Source organism: Carcharhinus amblyrhynchos, chromosome 32 (genome assembly GCF_965287045.1).
Source record: "Carcharhinus amblyrhynchos chromosome 32, sCarAmb.v2.hapA, whole genome shotgun sequence".
Lineage (NCBI taxonomy): Eukaryota > Metazoa > Chordata > Chondrichthyes > Carcharhiniformes > Carcharhinidae > Carcharhinus > Carcharhinus amblyrhynchos.
This window is the reverse complement of record NC_137355.1, coordinates 23,090,035-23,109,096: the sequence shown is the minus strand read 5'-3', so window position 1 is coordinate 23,109,096 and position 19,062 is coordinate 23,090,035. Positions and strand designations below refer to the sequence as shown.

Genomic DNA, 19,062 nt, shown 5'->3' with positions numbered 1-19,062 from the left:
ACCTGATGGATCAATTCTAGCTGTTTTATGCATTATATTCTCAAATTCTTGTTGGCTCACTGTGCAATTACCTTGGTTGTAAGTGACTCATGCTTTCAGCCTGAAGATAGTATGTTCCAGAGGAGATTGGAGAATGTGATGGACTTTCGATGCAAGCTCTGCTGTTTAATATATAGTTAAAGGGTAATTGTTAATCCTATGGTATGCTAACCTCCTTGTGTCACACAGGTTTTGTCCCATTGGAGCCTCAATCTGTTTATAGAAACTCTGTCATGAATATGAGAATAACAATCTGTCGATGGCATAAAAGCTTCTACAATTAAATACTTTATCAGAACTCATTTCTACACATAGAGGGCCAAAAACAATAATTCAAAAACACTTCAAAGATCTTTTTTATATGAAACATAAAGCAGGTTCCCTTTAAGAAGGACCAGATGGAGCAGCAATTCTTTTAGAATTCACAGAATTAAAATCATATCCATAAAATTCCTCCAAGAAATGTTTGGATATTATTCAGAGAATTATTTTGCCTGATGGTTTGAAATTTTCAATAGATGGTCAGAAGTCAGAAGTTTTCCCCAGGGTGGAAGAGTCAATTACTCGGGGGGCACAGGTCTAAGGTGCGAGGGGCAAGGTTTAAAGGAGATGTACAAGACAAGTATTTTTACACAGGGGGTAGTGGGTGCCTGAAACTCACAGATACGATAATGACTTTTAAGGGGCATCTTGACAAATATATGAATAGGATGGGAATAGAGGGATATGGTCACCAAAGGGTAGGGAGTTTTAGTTCAGTCGGGCAGCATGGTCGGTGTAGGCTTGGAAGGCCGAAGGGCCTGTTCCTGTGCTGTAATTTTCTCTGCTCTTTATGTTCAGAGACAGTCATTGTGTCTCTTGGGTTTTATCTGTGTTTGATGTATTCATTGTCTATTCCATCCTGAGAATACCAGACTGTTGGAAACTCACAGAAGGCACAGGAAATTGGAGCCAAAATCACCGCAAAATGGACACCGCCTAACCAGCATTTTCATCCCTCCCATTGTCACACAATCTCCTCCAGATTATTTCAGTACTTTCCATCTCCAGCACAGTCCTCTTTATACATATCCTAAATCTGCTGGCTACTGCCTCCCTTTGCTGACCACCAAATAAAACCAATTGGTGGTGGACAGCCCCTTATTCCCGAGCACTGGGAATTCTTTCCAGGTGGATGTGGGTGTCACCGACAATGCCAGCATTTATTGTCCATCCCTAATTGCCCTGGAACTAAGTGTTTTGCTGGCCAATTAAGGGTGAACCACACTGTTGTGGCTCAGAAGTATCACATGGAGGCCAGACCAGATGAAAACAGCAGATTTCCTTTCCTAAAGGGCATTAGTGAACCAGATGGGCTTTTACAACAACTGATAGTTTTATGGTTACCATTAAGGTTATGGTTACCATGGTCACATGGGATCAGAGACGAGCTGCCAAGGTGGATACAAAACTGGCTTGGTCAAAGACGACAGATTTGGAGAAAAAATGTTTGATTAGTAAGTTTGCGGATGACACAAAGGTTGGTGGATTTGCGGATACAGCAGGATATAGATCAGTTGGCGTCTTGGGCGGAGAGATGGCAGATGGAGTTTGATCTGGACAAATGTGAGGTAATGCATTTTGGAAGGTCTAATACAGATAGGAAATATACAGTAAATGGCAGAACCCTTAGAAGTATTAATAGGCAGAGGGATCTGGGCGTACAGGTACACAGGTCACTGAAAGTGGCAATGCAGGTGGAGAAGGTAGTCAAGAAGGCATACGGCATGCTTACCTTCATCGGCCGGGGCACTGAGTTTAAAAATTGGCAAATCATATTGCAGCTTTATAGAACCCTAGTTAGGCCACACGAGGAATTTAGTGTTCAATTCTGGTCACCACACTACCAGACGGATGTGGAGACTTTGAAGAGGGTACAGAAAAGATTTACCAGGATGTTGCCCTGGTATGGAGGGCATTAGCTATGAGGAGAGGTTGGAGAAATTTGGTTTGTTCTCACTGGAATGACAGAGGTTGAGGGGAGACCTGATAGAAGTCTGCAAGATTATGAGAGGTATGGACAGAGTGGATAGTCAGAAACTATTTTCCAGGGTGGAAGAGTCAATTACTAGGGGGCATATGTTTAAAGTGCGAGGGGCAAGGTTTAAAGAAGATGTACGAGGCAGATTTTTTACACAAAGTAGTGGGTACCTGGAACTCGTTGCCAGGGAAGGTAGTGGAAGCAGATATAGAACATAGAACATAGAACATAGAACACTACAGCACAAACAGGCCCTTCGGCCCACAAGTTGCGCCGACCACATCACCTACCAACCTACAGACCTATCTATAACCCTCAATCTCATTAAACCCCATATACTCATCCAGAAGTCTTTTAAAAGACCCCAGCGAGTTCGCCTCCACCACCACTGACGGCAGCCGATTCCATTCACTCACCACCCTCTGAGTGAAAAACTTACCCCTAACATCACTTCTGAACCTCCCTCCCCGCACCTTAAATCTGTGTCCTCTCGTAGCGACCATTTCAAACCGGGGAAATAGCCTCTGAGAGTCCACCCTATCTATTCCTCTCAACATTTTGTAAACTTCTATCAGGTCGCCTCTCAACCTTCGTCTCTCCAGGGAAAAGAGTCCCAGCTCCCTCAACCTAACTTCATAAGGCATGCCTCCCAGTCCAGGCAACATCCTTGTAAATCTCCTCTGCACCCTTTCAATAGCTTCTACATCTTTCCTATAGTGAGGCGACCAGAACTGCGCACAATACTCCAAATGAGGCCTCCAAATGGTAGTGACTTTTAAGGGTGGTCTTGACAAATACATGAATAGGATGGGAATAGAGGGATATGGTCCCTGGAAGGGCAGGGGGTTTTAGTTCAGTCGGGCAGTATGGTCGGTGCAGGCTTGGAGGGCCAAAGGGCCTGTTCCTGTGCTGTAATTTTCTTTGTTCCTTATTACTTCATATTCCAGATTTATTAATTGAATTTAAATTCCATCAGCTGCTATTGTGGGATTTGAACCCATGCCCCAGAACACTAGCTTGGACCTCTAACTGGATTACTAATCCAGTGACATTACCACTGTGCCACCATTTCTCCACAACCCCATGATCTACAAATCCTGCATTAGAGATTTAAACTCCTGATACTATCTGCTTCTCTACACTCAGTCACAGTCCAACAGAGAAATATTTCTAGAGAATTCACAAGGGTCGAGGAAAAGAATGAGTAGGGACAGGAAGGAAGCGAAGGCTGGGAGACAAAGACACGGTCCAGAAATTTAAGGCATCTTTTGGTCTATAGAGAGTCCAAAAACACAGGCTTGGAGAAGCCCAGCAACTGAGGCTAAAACAGGATTTACAGGGTTTTAAGGGCATAAGTTAGGAATTCAACTGCAGAAAAACAGCTGTACAGTGGCACAGTGGTTAGCACTACTGCCTCACAGCCTCTACTCTCAGTTTGAGTCACTCTGTGTGGAGTTTGCACGTTCTCCCCGTGTCTGTGTGGGTTTCCTCCAGGTGTTCTAGTTTCCTCCCATAGTCCAATGACATGCCGGTTAGGCGACATGGCCATGCTAAATTCCCCCTTAGTGTCTGGGAGATTAGCAGGGAGATACATGGGACTACGGGGATAGAACCTGGGTGGGATTGTGGTCAGTGCAGGCTCAATGGACTGAGTGGCTTCCCTCTGCAATGTAGGGATTCTATAAAAGTTATGAAGGTTACGCTGAACGAAACCAGAACAAGATCTGAAAATGAGGATGTGGAGCTTGATTTGAGGAACTGCATGAGAGTCAGTAGTGGCTGTGCTGGAGTTTGTGTAGAGGAAATCCAAACACAACATTCTATCAGCACGTAGCCAAGCAAAAACGTGCAAGTCATTTCTTGAGGGTATTAAAATGGCCTGGAAAAGGTCTGTTCCAGGTTTCGATGGAAATACTCTGCCCCTTCCTCCCTATCCCATGTTAAGATTCAATCCCTTTAATTCTGATTTTATTAGAGTGTTCATTAGAATGTAGGGCAGGTAAGAAGTGAGACCTAGCTCCAGATCAAAACACAAATCCCAAGGGTTTATGATTTAGGTGCATGGCCTCACTCACCATCTTTCCAATCATCATCACGTACGGTCCCAGGTATTTGTTCACACCAAAGATGTCAAGGACACGGATATACCAGATGATAATGTCCACACAGTAGATGACACGACCGTAGCTCATGTAGGGCTGATTCTGGAGCCTCAGTAATACACCAAAGCTGAAGATAGCAATTGCCACCATGTCAGTGACATTCCAGTACTCCTGCATCCACACCTTCACCTTCTGCCTGAGTTTACTTGGTTCCGACATTAGGATCTGCATTTAAAAATCAAATGAACAAGATTGAGTTTGTTATAATTCAATAGGAACAAATCTACAGTCTCCAAATTGTTCTCCTCCAGTAATTTATGGAGCGTTTGCTTTGACAAGTCAATGTAAACAAGGAGAATGTGGATCCCAAAAAGTACACAATGGAGGTAGACCACCATGGAAAAAGGTCACCAACTGTGAAGAAAGGTTACCAAATGTGGAAAAAGGTCACTGGCCACATGGGAAGGTCAGCGTCTGTGGGGGAAGATCAGCATCTGTGGGGGAAGGTCACTGGCGCGTTAGTTAATTGGCCTTTTGGGGAGGGAGGTGACCACCTTTTAGGAGAAGGCCACTGGCTACAGGGGTAGGTACAATGTCCTAATGTTATGGGTTGAGGTTTTAAACAAAAAGAAACAATGTGATTTGTATATGTTGATTCAGAGCAACACGCAACAGGTTTATTGAAAGGGGGATAGATTTGTTCAGATAAAAGACAATTAATATACAGGCCAAAGGTTTCACAGAGAGCAAAGTGAATGAAACCAACAGTCAGAGACCTTCCCCATAATCAGTCACCTACTCATATTTAAATAGTTGCATGATTGCTTTAAGAGCAGGTCACAGGATTTGATGATGATGTTATTGGGGTGTTTCAGAAGCTCCTGCTTTTAGTTTCAGTTTGTCCTCTATACAGGCAACAGCTCCTTCAATAAACCTGTTGCATGTTGCTCTGAATCAACATATACAAATCACATAGTTTCTTTTTGTTTAAAACCACAACCCATAACATTAGGACATTGTACCTACCCCTGTAGCCAGTGGCTCTCTCCTAAAAGGTGGTCACCTCCCTCCCCAAAAGGCCAATTAACTTACGCGCCAGTGACCTTCCCCCACAGATGCTGACCTTCCCCACATCAGCGACCTTCCCATGTGGCCAGTGACCTTTCTCCACAGTCAGTAATCTTTCTTCACAGTCGGTGACCTTTTTCCATGGTGGTCTACCCCCTCGCTTTGCATTCGCTCATGTTAAGGTTTCTCATACACAGAGGAACAAAGATTTCCATTTTGGTTTGAAAATGATAAAACTTTTGTGACTTGCTCACCTCTCGGATTTTCTCAACAGCCAACATTAAAATGTACGAGATGAGAACCCATTCTGCAATTGAGGGCAAACCCTCCATCTTTACCAGAATTACATAGTTGTAGAGCAACAAGTATGCAAGATATGCCATCTGCGAAAGAACGGACACAAGCACCTTCTGTAAGATTAGCACACTCTCTTAAATATTTATGAAGACATAAGAGAGATCTGTAATTTCACAGGGTATGTCAGGATCAATAAGGAGATGAAGTGTATTTACAATGCAAGGTCAGAGGAGTGGGACTAATTGATGACTCCATCAAAAAGCCAACACATGCACAGTGGATAGAATGGACTCTTTTTGCACTGGTCGATTATGTGTACACAGTAAAAAGTCTGACAACACCAGGTTTTAGTCCAACCAATTTATTTGATAGTAAACTCACTAGCTTTCGAGGGGTTTCCCTCTTCGTCAGGTGAATGGAGAGTTCTGGCCTCAGACAGAGCATACAAAGATAATCTGTAAACAGGGCTCCACTTCACCCACACGGCAAGAGTCAACAATTAGTCCCATTTCCTCATCTTTCCTCGGACATTCTCCTTTTCTAATAGTTATCTAATTCCCTATTGAAACATATTCCCATGGTCCTTTAATTCCATCACACTGTACAATATTGATGCTGCAATTTTATAGGACAGAGCTGGACTGGTTAATGTGGCAAGCTGTTCAAATACAGGACTAGAAAATCCCACCGCTGGGAGGAGCTATAAAATTCCAGCCAGTGAGTACGCTATTCCCCTTCTCCTGGGTGTAATTACCAGCCTTTCATTGCCAGGCTATAAGCATCCATATTTACTGTGGAACTTACAGTGTGAAACCAGAATTTAACAATCGGTGCATTATAAAACTCATAAATCTTTCTTCCAATTGGAATACTTCTGTGATTTTCCATCCCATCTTCTTCATCCCCTTTTCTGGAAACTGCCTCAGCATTTGCGTCCTGAAATAAAGGAGCAGTGTTTTACACACAACTGTCTTATAGCCCTGGTTAGTGTAATACGCTCAGTACTGGGTAACGTCCGTCCCCCCGTCCCCCCCGCTCAGTACTGGGTAACGTCCCCCCCCCCCCATCCCCCACCCCCCACCCCCGCTCAGTACTGGGTAACGTGCCCCCCCCCCGATCCCCCCCCCACCCCGCTCAGTACTGGGTAACGTCCCCCCCCCATCCCCCACCCCCGCTCAGTACTGGGTAACGTTCCCCCCCCCCCCCCCATCCCCCACCCCCGTTCAGTACTGGGTAACGTCCCACCCCCGCTCAGTACTGGGTAACGTGTCCCCCCCCCCCAATCCCCCCCCCCCACCCCGCTCAGTACTGGGTAACGTCCCCCCCCCCCATCCCCCACCCCCGCTCAGTACTGGGTAACGTCCCCCCCATCCCCCACCCCCGCTCAGTACTGGGTAACGTCCCCCCCCCCATCCCCCACCCCCGCTCAGTACTGGGTAACGTCCCCCCCCATCCCCCACCCCCACTCAGTACTGGGTAACGTCCCCCCCCCCATCCCCCACCCCCACTCAGTACTGGGTAACATGCTGCACCCCCCCCCCCCCCCCAGTCAGTATAGCTCAGTCCCACACTCAGCAGATTATTCATAGTTGATATTCTGGATTTTCTGTTTTCATTCTTTAATGCTAAATTTCATGGACTGTCCCCTCATCCCAAGTACCCTTCCACTCCTACCATCACCCCACTGACTGCCCATCCCCCTCCTCCACTCCCCTGCCACCCCCACCTCATCCCACTGTCTCCCCACCCCCACCCCTCTACCCCACTTACATTGTCCTCCTCTTTTTCCTTTGCCTGCTCATTGTCTCCAGATGCCTCATACGACAGATCATCACTGCCTTTGAAATCCATGAAGAGAATGGCTGGTGGGAATACAATTCCCAGCATAATCTGATAGGAGAGCAAAGCAAGGTGTTAGTAAAGCAGTGGAATCACGGGGCTAACCTGCTACAGGTTATATAGGGTTCGGTTTAAGATGGGAATTGTTGGATCTGAATTAGAACACGAGACAGACTGTAGAAATGACTAAACTGTGATAATATATAAAATTGCAGATTAATTATATGTTAGCAATTCACTACAAACATGTTCATGTTTGTAAGGTGCTACATAAATGCAAGTTCTTTCTATATAACACTTTCCACACTGCCAAGGTGTCTCAGTTATGCATCTTATAGTCAGTTATGTATTTGCGAAGAGTAGTTATTGGTTATAATGGAAGAAACACCATAACCAATTTGTACAGAGCAAGCTCCCACAAAACAGCAGCAGCTATTTGCATTTTTATATAGCACTTTCATAGAAGATTGTTAAAGGTGTTTCATTACAACAGAGCACAATGAATTGGTCTGCATTTATAGTCTGTGATGGATCTGGAAGACGGCACCTTCAGCCCAGGGTTTTTGCACATGTGAAGCCGTCCCATCCACATGTCTGTTAGCAGCATCTGGCTGCAGGTGTGTGCGATAAAGTCACGGTGTTTGGCTGTCACTGCCAGCTTCAGGCAGGTCGAGTCGCTCCAGTTCTTCAGCTCATACGTCAGGAGTTTCATAGCCACCTGCTCGTCATGTTTGTACGATTGATCCAGCAAGTCGACAGCCAACTGGCCAAAATCCCTTCAAACAGAGAGACAGAGAAATGGGAGAGATGGAAAGTGGAGAGAGGTTAACACAGAGACACAACTGAGCTGCTCACAGGTTCCTGTCCAATTCTAGCTTTAAACTTTCTGTCTGATAGAATCAGTAATAATGGATCTGTGTTTGAGAAAACTCCAGGCTATTGGTCCTGCATCCAGATTCCTAGATCCAATACAAGGAATGTTTAATCTTGTGACAAAGTGAAACTGTGCAGTAACTTGGGAGATGAGAGGACTTGGGGCCTGAATCCTATGTCAGATCCATCCAAAAAACAAAGAAAATTACAGCACAGGAACAGGCCCTTCGGCCCTCCAAGCCTGCACCAACCATGCTACCCGACTAAACTAAAAGCCTCTACCCTTCCGGGGACCGTATCCCTCTATTCCCATCCTATTCATGTATTTGTCAAGACACTTCCACTACCTCTCCCCAGCAATGAGTTCCAGGCACCCACCACCATCTGTGTAAAAAATCTGCCTCGTACATCCATTCCCTGGGGTATGTGCTGCAGGTTTATGAACTTGCCATGGAAGCTGAACGTGTGGGGACCAGTTTGAGTCTGACACCCAGCACACGTGAAACCAGCCTTAACCCCCATGAGATAAGCTGTGTTCGTGGTGAATGGTGCAGCAGGTTTCAGGGGCTGAATTACCTACTCCTAGTTCTGATGATTTTTATGATTACCTGGGTAAGACCACCCTGTGTGCAACAGGCCTGAGACCAATATCACCATGTGTGGAATTGACCCAGAATGTTATCATCACATTCAGGTGTTGCACAAAGCAGCTTCCTGCTGGAGGAGAAAAGGTGTGGAGATGCTGGTGTTGGACTGGGGTGGACACAGTAAGAAGTCTCACAACACCAGGTTAAAGTCCAACAGGTTTATTTGGAATCACGAGTTTTCGGAGCGATGCTCCTTCATCAGGTGAGTGGAGAGGTAGGTTCCACAAATAGGACATATATCAGCATTGACACAATTGCAAGATAATGGTTGGAATGCAAGTCTGAACAGATAATCAAATTGATGAGAAGAAAAGGAGCAACATTTTAAAAATCGGAGAGAAAATAGGAGCAATAACAAAAGAAGGGTGACTGACTTTGAGTTGTTGTCCAGGTCCTGTGAGATGTCATCCACAAGCTCACTGCCAGAGCATTCATTTGACATGGCTTTGTAAAGCTTGCAGGCAACCAGAGCCTTGGCCAGAGCCTCTTCTCCGTGCTGCCAGAAGAATAATGCCATTTTCTGCCGCTTCATCAGCACTGCCCACACCAACAGCTCGTGGAAGGGGTAAGTGAAACGGCCGATGGCTGGGTCATCCTCATCAATGTCAATCTCTTCTTCCTTCTTCTTCTTCTTCTTTTTCTTCCTCTTGGATTTAGAGGGTGGTTCATCATCCTGGGAAAAGCCAACAAGCAGAGTGAGCAGAACATCCCTTCACTTACCAGGAGTTCAAACATCACTCAGCTGCAGCCAGGGCAGAAACCAAGGTATCAGGATTGAGAGGAACGTGGCTCATCTCAAAGGATCTATATATTTCTTTAATCTGAAAATTCCATACTTTTATTTTGGCAGCAAAGTACAGATTCAGGAGAAATCAAGTTTTTATGGTGTATATTTAAAAACTCCATAAAATCCAGTACAGGTTTTAGTCACAGTAACACCATGAGTTAGACATTGAGTTTCACTAACTGAGAGTCACAGAATGGAGCAGCTGAACAAGGTGCTACTGCTGCTGTAAGGGTCAGTCTGATCCCATAAAGAGATGATGTGGATATGCCGGCGTTGGACTGGCGTAAACACAGTAAAAAGTCTGACAACACCAGGTTTTAGTCCAACCTATTTATTTGATAATATACTCACAAGCTTTCGAGGGGACTGCCTCTTCGTCAGGTGAATGGAGAGTTCTGGCCTCAGACAGAGCATATAAAGCACAGACAGTTTAGAGATTACTGATTAAAATGCGAATCCTTACACCTAACCTGCTGTTCAAGACCTGAAGTGGCTGATAATGTGAGTGGAAGGAGCACTGATCACAGGTTAAAGAGATGTGTATTAATAAAGAGATGTGTATTAATACACATCTCTTTAAACTGTGATCAGTGCTCCTTCCACTCACATTGTCGGCCACTTCAGGTCTTGAACAGCAGGTTAGGTGTAAGGATTCGCATTTTAATCAGTAATCTCTAAACTGTCTGTGCTTTATATGCTCTGTCTGAGGCCAGAACTCTCCATTCACCTGACGAAGAGGCAGTCCCCTCGAAAGCTTGTGAGTATATTATCAAATAAATAGGTTGGACTAAAACCTGGTGTTGTCAGACTTTTCACTGTGTTTTCCCATAAAGAGAACCAGGAACATCCTGAACACTCATTCACAGGAAGGAGATTATTATACCGAGAGTGTCCGGGGGGTAACACGGGTACTGAGGAAAGGTTAAAGAACTGGGAGCTGGTAGAGATTGTCCTAAGCTAATTGGAAAATCAGTATTGAGAATACAAAGCAAGAAGGTTTAATTTGAGATTTTTACTCTGACGGTTGTTCCTCTGCCTGCCTCATAGGGGGCGCAATGTAAACACAAAGCTATTGGAGCATGGATTTAAAGTGGCAGCTTTCATTTTACTGTCACGTGTGTGGATAACTGGTCACTGACCTATTTACCATGCGTGTCCCTTCCCTGTTACACATGTAGCAATCCTGTCACAAATGTGATTACTGTCATACACAGAGCTACTATTATAGGGTGTTGGATACTGTTCGGTAAATCCTAATGAAGTCTTTGTGGTCTGAGTAAGTTAACTGTACTCAGAGGAGCAATGGGGAAGGCCGCTGTCTAAAACCTTTCAGCCACAGTGAATCGAGGGGAGTGCAATTGTACAGAACCTTCTCAAACTGTATGAGCCACTGAACGTATACAGTGAATATTATTCATATCACTCTTGTATGGAAGCACTCAGGGTGCAACTTGTTCTAGCTGGACAGCTTAACTACCTTTGCACCATTTGTAAAAACCACTTTGAAATATCTGTGATGTTTCTTTGACTGCATTGAAGCACCTCAAGATTACAACAGAATGTACGTAGAGAACCTCAATATTATTGCACCTTGTATGACAGACATTTTGAAATGTTTGTAATGTTCTTTCAGATATTTTATGAATAAAGCATATTTTTACAAAATAAGTTAACTGAATGCATTTATTAATTACAAGCATTATCTACACATTATATTGATAGTAAATGGCTCAAGCGAGGAACTGTCTCCATGCTTGTTTGTACACATGGCTCTCTCCAGCCCTAGACTGGCCCCCCGAGGTGCAGGTCATGTGTTCTCTTACGTCATTGTGTAGGCGGTGCTGTATTCAGTCCCACATTAACCCTACAGGTGCCAAACCCTTATCCAACAGTTACCATGTGTAAGTACATTATGTGTAGTTACCATATTACACATATAACTTCCCTACTATCCATGTAGTTACTTGATTACAGGGTTAATTGCTCTATTACCCATTGTCCTGTTATACGCAGAATTATCTGATTACCCCAAATCATTACATTGTTTACCTTCCATTTAAGAGTCGTCGGAGGATTCCATTCATAGGAAACCTTGTGAAAATATCATCTTTGTTTAAGGGCCAGTCTTGTGCACATAAGATAGCGAAGACTTGTTCTCAGTGTGAAGGGGAGCAGACTGCAGGAACAGAAGTCAAACCCCAGGGGTTGGTGGATTAGGCTGGAGTGAGATCCAGCTCTGGGAGAAGCCAAGGTATGAGAGGGACAAAGGAGGCACACCAAGGATCAAAAGGAACCAAGTACCAAATCTAATCAGAAACATTACACAAGAACACTTCAAACATTACTCACCTCCATTCCCAGAAGTTTAAGAGCTTTTGGCTGTGGAGAGACAAAATGAAATAGATGAAAGATGGAGAACAGAGGCTGGGTCCTTTAACAAGGCATTGGTCAGTGAAGGAGAGGAATGACTAATATCTACACACAGGCTCTTCTCACTGCATCAGGAACATAAGAACATAAGAACCAGGAGCAGGAGTGGGCCATCTGGCCCCTCAAGCCTGCTCCGCCATTCAATAAGATCATGGCTGATCTTTTTGTGGACTCAGCTCCACTTACCCACTTGCTCACCATAACCCTTAATTCCTTTACTGTTCAAAAATCTATCTATCCTTGCCTTAAAATCATTCAACGAGATAGCCTCAACTGCTTCACTGGGCAGGGAATTCCACAGATTCACATCCCTTTGTGTGAAGAAGTTCCTCCACAATTCAGTCCTAAATCTGCTTTCCCTTATTTTGAGGTTATGACCTCTAGTTCTAACTTCACCTGCCAGTGGAAACAACTTCCCTGCTTCTATCTAATCTATTCCCTCCATAATCTTATACATTTCTGTAAGATCTCCCCTCATTCTTCTGAATTCCAATGAGTATAGCCCCAGTCTACTCAGTCTCTCCTCATAAGCCAACCCTCTCAACTCCGGAATCAACCGAGTGAATCTCCTCTGCAGTTTTGGAGACCAAAACTGTACACAGTACTCCAGGTGTGGTCTCACCGGTACCTTATACAGCTGCAACATAACCTCCCTGTTTTTAAACTCCATCCCTCTAGCAATGAAGGACAAAATTCCATTTGCCTTCTTAATTATCTGCTGCATATGCAAACCAACTCCTTGTGATTTACACACAAGGACACCCAGGTCCCTCTGTACAGCAGCATGCTGCAATTTTTTACCATTTAAATAATAGTCCATTTTGCTGTTATTCCTACCAAAATGGACGACCTCACATTTACCAACATTGTACTCCATCTGCCAGACCCTCACCCACTCATTTAGATTATCTAGATCCCTTTGCAGACTTTCAACATCCTCTGCATACTTTGCGCTTCCACCCATCTCAGTGTCATCTGTGAATTTTGACACATTACACTTGGTCCCCAACACCAAATCATCTGTGCACATCGTAAACAAATGCAGCCCTGACACTAATCCCTGAGGCACATCACTAGTCACTGATTGCCAACCAGTAAAACACCCATTTACCCCCACTCTTTGCTTTTTTGTTAGTTAACCTGAGTGCCTCATCGACAATGTTAGACTGAGCGGTGAATGTGGGGTGAAGTGAGCAGCAATTTCATATTCAGTGAGATCACCAATAAAGGAGTATCAGGAGGGGATGAGGAGTCACTGATCAGATACAGGATATTGACGCTTTAAAGAGCTATGCGATTGTAGTGATTGTCACTGGATTACTAAAACAGAGGGTGGGATGGAATGCCCTCCCCAGAGGTGTGGTGGATCCTGCACTTTCCCACTTCTGCCTGATTAAATCTGCTAAGGGCCTCACCTTGCCGCTGCAGATATTTAGCCCTTGAATCCAGAGCAGGTCCCTTTTATCAATGAGAGCCACTGAAAACCACCCTCTGATCTTTCCACTGATTTCCCTACCCTTCCATAGCCAATAACCTCCCTCAGTGACCCCCATTCTGTCCTCACTCACTGGTGGCCTAGCTCCCTCACTGCTCCAGGGACTGGAAAGACCTGCCTCTGGTCACCTACGTGTTTGATTGTCAATGGGCCTTCACTTTACGAACACAAGGCTCCCGCCAGCTCTCCAGCCAGGGACCCAGAGCCCCATCCAATCAGTTCCATTTTCAATGCAGAGTTTTGAAATTTGAATTATTTCTGAAAACTCTGGGGATAAAATGCTGGTCCCAGTAAAAGTGACAGCGAAAGTTTCAGATTGTCATAAAAATCCAGTTGCTTCACTGATGTCCTTCCTTTCGCAGTCTGAATCCAGGACCACAATTTGCCAGCCTTTCCATACCAGGTTTTCCCACAGCTGAGATGGCTCAGCATTGGCTGCTGGTGAAACCTTCTGGTCCCATCAGAGTCAGTGGTAATTTGCACAGTTTGCTCATCCCACCATCAGGGGATGGCAGGTCGACTTCAGAGGGAGCTGATGATTCCAGTGGCAGGAAGGACTGGAAAGTCTGGTGGTTTATGTAATACCAGTCCACAGCTGCATGGGTCAACTGCCCTCCAAAGTAACTAACTACCTAGTGGAACCAAACCTTCAGAAGGTGGCACACTAACTCCGCCACCTCTTAGAGAAGGGCAAGCAATGCTGGGCTTACCAGCCACACTCACATCTCAAAAGTAAATGAAAACTCTCTCCCATTCCACCCAAAGTGCCTAGCCGAACACAACTGAGGACAGGTTCTAGTTACCATCTCTTTAATCACATAGTCATGCTGGACTCAGTGTGAACGATTTACACAGGAGGCACTCCCAGCAGATCCACATTAGAGAATAACAGGTGGAGAGACAGAAGGTCACTAGGGTCATGTCCTTTGGATTAGGTCTTGCTGTGGCCAGTGAGTGACCACTGACTAAAGTGAAACACATGGGATTACAAAACAACTGCTTTGAACACTTTTCATTCTAATTTTGGGTTCAGTCAGCAATTCCACACAAAGAATAAGCTTTAAAGTTACCCGCTTTGGCCCAAATAAATTATTGTAGAGTGTGCGGAATGTTTTTCTTGTGTAAGTACAGCGATAGGCTCCTCCCATCAGGTACTCGATGACCAACCCAATGTCAATCAAACTGATGTGGTAATCAGGGGGCAGGTTCCCCTGTGAGAGAGAGAACAGAAATAGATCAACATGCGTCACACCCCAGAAACACGCCCAAAGCAACAGGACAGCTTCTTGTTACAGACCCAGGGAGGGGGGAGCCAGGGCACTGAGAGTCTTGGCTCATTGTTCACTCCCTGAACTGAGGCTGCAGTGAATGAGCATCCTATTCTGTGGGCATTAAGTCTGCTCTTGATGGGGCTCAGTAACACCCTCCCCCCTCCCAATGTTCTCCCAATGCTAATCATTACATTACCAATCAGAATCAGTTGCAAAGTTATCGGAAACCCATATCTGGATACTGTATTATTTAATACTTCACGTGTTAATGTACTGTTGAAGATTAGAAGCAAATAGAATACCATTCTTTACTCTGAGTACTTGTATATTAGTTCATGCTGCACTGTGTTCTAGTGTGGCAGTTTTTATTATCCAGCATCACCCATTCTCTGCACGTGCTGGATAATACAGATTTCACTGTATTATCTGGCTGCTGAGGTGTCCAAAATGCACAGAGATGATGGGATATGTAATCTGCAGATGAAGATTTTGATGCATTTCTTACACAGATTTAATCAGAATGAGAAAAATATCCAAGGCACAAGTGAAGTGTTTTGCATGTTTGAAGTGTTCTCCTACAGGAAGACAGTTAGATTTGAACTCATCACAGTCAGAATGTGCATCATCTGGAGTCAGTTAACAAGCTCACTGAATCTGTCAGACTAAATTCCCCAGACAGGCATCTTGAAGAGCCATCAGAACACAAGGTCAAAGCCAGGCATTAGGGTTCATCCAAAGGGTTGTTAAGCCTCCAGGATTGGCCTGGAGTCTCCAGGACATAACTTTGTGCAATCCTGGATAAAAATAATTGGGATGTTAAAAATATTCTTTTCTCATTTCCTTTGAGCAATTCTCTTGCCCAGATATAAAAATATTGAAAATAGGGAGGAGAGGACATTTGGTTGAGGGGGCCAGCACAGTGGCTGGAACTGCTGTCTCACAGCACCAGGGACCCGGGTTCGATTCCCTGTGCGGAGTTTGCACATTCTCCCCGTATCTGCATGGGTTTCCTCCACATGCTCTGGTTTCCTTGCACAGTCCAAAGATATGCAGACTAGGTCGTAGGCAACACTAAATTGCCCCTTAATGTCCAAAGATGTGTAGGTTAGGGGGGATTAAGCATGGTGAAATAAGTGGGGTTACAGGAAGAGGGCAGAGGGAAAGCCCTGGGGCAAAGAGAAGGCCCTGGGTGGGATGCTCTTTCAGAGAGACAGAGCAGACTCCTTCTGCACTGTTGTTATTCTACAGAAAGTTAAGCATCATCCAATTGGATAATGAATGTTTTTAATTTCTGATTGGTGTAGGAAGACAGCACGTCATAAGGATGGGTGATTTGGCTGGAGTGTGGGAGTAATTCTCTAATAAAAACCTCCAGGAATATAATTAATCATGGTGGCAACACCAGTATCCAGGCAGGGAACCTTTATCCTTGGCATTCTCCACCAATCACAGTACAGGGTCCTGTGCTAGGTATGCTGGTAACTAGCCAGTGAAATGAACCCTTTTCCCCCCTTCATCTCCTGAAGGAAAGTTGACCTGAATGATGCCACATGTGACACTGATCCTTCCCTGCACAGTGTACCTCTTTGCTCACACCCCTCCTCAGCTAACTGACATCTCCCCTGCACTGCCCAGTCTTCCCCTCCCTCACCAGCCACATCCACTTCCCTGTCCACACTCTGCCCCCCCCCATCCACGCTGATCCCTCCCTCCCCAGCCTACTCAATCATGCCCCATTCCCCCACAGCTCCCCCTGTCCACACAATGATCTGTCCTCCACCCACACACTGATACCCACTTCCCAGTCCCACATGAACACATTCCTCTTGTCCTAAACTCACGCTCGCTCCAATCTTCCCAATCCCACATTGTTTGAATAACCTTATCGATAACCAAGCTCAGAACTGCACAGGTCCTCACTTTCACCCTCGACCTTGTCGTGTCCTCTGACCTCTCTCCTGATTGCTGATATTTAACTCATGTTGTTTGTTAGGGTTGAGAGAAACCTGCAGCACAATCAGGTGTCATCAGCATTCATTCCAGCCGCTCTTACCTTTTTGACATCTCTGACCAGGTAATGCAACGTGTTTGGGGGGCCCAGCCTCTGGAACAAAACCAAAGTCATTACTCACTTGTGTTTCAATGTCCCTTCAGCTGCCTCTTTCCACAGATACCAGACTTCCCGGCTTTAACTCCTGCATCTGACCCAAACGGCCAAAGCCCTGTGTCAGCCCAGACAGGAGAGCCAAACTTAAATCAGTGTCTCCATGGTCAATGATGAAACTGGTGCATGCATACACACCCCAAACACACACACACACACACACCCCCCCCCCCAAACACACACACACACATACCACACACACACCCCAAACACACACACACACACACCCCCCCCCAAACACACACACACACACACCCCCCCCAAACACACACACACACACACCCCCCCCAAACACACACACACACACACACACCCCCAACACACACACACACACACCCCCCACACACACACACACACACCCCCCAAACACACACACACACACACCCCCCAAACACACACACACACACACACACACACCCCCAACACACACACACACACCCCCCCCAAACACACACACACACACACACACCCCCCAAACACACACACACACAAACACACACACCCCAAACACACACACCCCAAACACACACACCCCAAACACACACACCCCAAACACACACACACACACCCCCACACATACCACACACACACCCCCACACACACACACACACACAGACACAGACACAGACACACACACACACACACACACACCAAACACACAGATCTTTTACTGGAGATCTTGCTGGGATGGTGATCAGGATTGGGTACCCTTTCTGGATTCCCTTCCCTAACCCAAAGGGCCATAAGCTAATTGGAGAGAGGCCCGAGATTAACTGGGAGTGGAATCAAGGACTTTCCCGGTCTGTGATACATTACATCAGGCAATAACCCCCATCCCCACCCAGCCTCATTTCTGGAAAATTATAAACATTTTGGTCCAAGTCATTTATTATTTTAACTTTTCAAAAGATTATCAGAATGGCCAAGCCTGTAGCTGTTAGCAGCCAGCCATTCTGAGTGAACTGATGTCAGGAGTCCCCTTCCCGCTCAGATTCTCAGTGACTATCTCAGTGTTAGAGGGTGAGTGGAACTATAGCTTCCATACTTTGGACAGGCTGGGAACTCAGGTGAGGAAGCAAGAGAGAAATAAGGAGAGCTTGGCTTATTGTGAAAGTGACCATATCTATCCAATGAATTGTTATTCCAGCATTCTGGCCCCAGACAACAGTGTGATGTGAGGTATGGAGACTCACCGTGTTGTACAGCTCCTCTAACCGAGGGATGGTTAAGAAGTTGTGAATATTTACTCCGTTCTCAATCAGCAGCTTCACAAAGTCGACGCGGTCCAGAACCAGTGCATCTATCATGGCCTGTTCGGCCTGTTCCAGTGAGTTCACCTGCAGCACCAGCACAAACCAGTTAGTACACAGGTAACTAACGCGTTAGCAATCAGGACATAAAGCCACAACACCGCCACTCTCACCCAGTTCAGCAGCTCAATTTTCCGGGGGTCAGTTTCCTCTTTCACCTCATCTTTCCCTTTCCTTTTCCCTTTTCCCTTTGATTTTGTCACCCGCTGTTTTACAGATTTTTTTGATTCCTGAGTAACGGCCGCAGAACTACTGCCCATTGGCTGAAAGACAGAAGCAGACAGCAACGTGAATATTGAAGGGATTGGGAGCGGCAATTTACACATCAAACTGTACAAACATTTCATTTAGCTCAGGAGAGAGTTTGGGCAATTTGAATTCTACAAGATATCAGCTGTGTCTCAGTGGGTAACACTCTCATCGTGTATCCCAGTTCTACTCCAGAAATAACTCACTGCAGTACTGAGGAGCACTAGACAGTTGGGAGATTACTTCAAGAAGGAATCAGATGTAGCTCCAGGGACTAGAGGGATCTGGCAGTGGTGGGAGGTGGGAATCAGGATGTTGAATTTAACGATCAGGCTCAAAGGGCTGTATGACCTCCTCCTCCTATTTTTTTTGTTTCTATATCTTTTTTTCAAATGAGACATTAAACTAAAGCTCTGTGTGCCCTCTCAGTTGAATGTAAAGGATTCTATGGCACCATTTTGAAAGTTTCCC

At 45.3% G+C, this 19,062-nt stretch overlaps 1 protein-coding gene across 8 annotated transcripts in view; it reads right to left on the bottom strand.

Moving 5' to 3' along the window:
- Positions 1 to 19,062, bottom strand: part of trpm1a (transient receptor potential cation channel, subfamily M, member 1a) — a 97,413-nt gene that overhangs the window by 19,212 nt on the left and 59,139 nt on the right. For all 8 annotated transcript variants that reach the window (XM_080216143.1, XM_080216144.1, XM_080216149.1 and 5 more), the window contains 11 exons: positions 18,456 to 18,605; positions 18,226 to 18,369; positions 16,922 to 16,972; positions 14,668 to 14,808; positions 12,022 to 12,051; positions 9,260 to 9,558; positions 7,913 to 8,141; positions 7,297 to 7,416; positions 6,331 to 6,462; positions 5,484 to 5,612; positions 4,135 to 4,386 (listed from right to left, as the gene is read on the bottom strand). In XM_080216143.1, the coding sequence (XP_080072269.1) occupies positions 4,135 to 4,386; positions 5,484 to 5,612; positions 6,331 to 6,462; positions 7,297 to 7,416; positions 7,913 to 8,141; positions 9,260 to 9,558; positions 12,022 to 12,051; positions 14,668 to 14,808; positions 16,922 to 16,972; positions 18,226 to 18,369; positions 18,456 to 18,605 (1,677 nt within the window). The remainder of the gene's footprint in view (positions 1 to 4,134; positions 4,387 to 5,483; positions 5,613 to 6,330; positions 6,463 to 7,296; positions 7,417 to 7,912; positions 8,142 to 9,259; positions 9,559 to 12,021; positions 12,052 to 14,667; positions 14,809 to 16,921; positions 16,973 to 18,225; positions 18,370 to 18,455; positions 18,606 to 19,062) is intronic.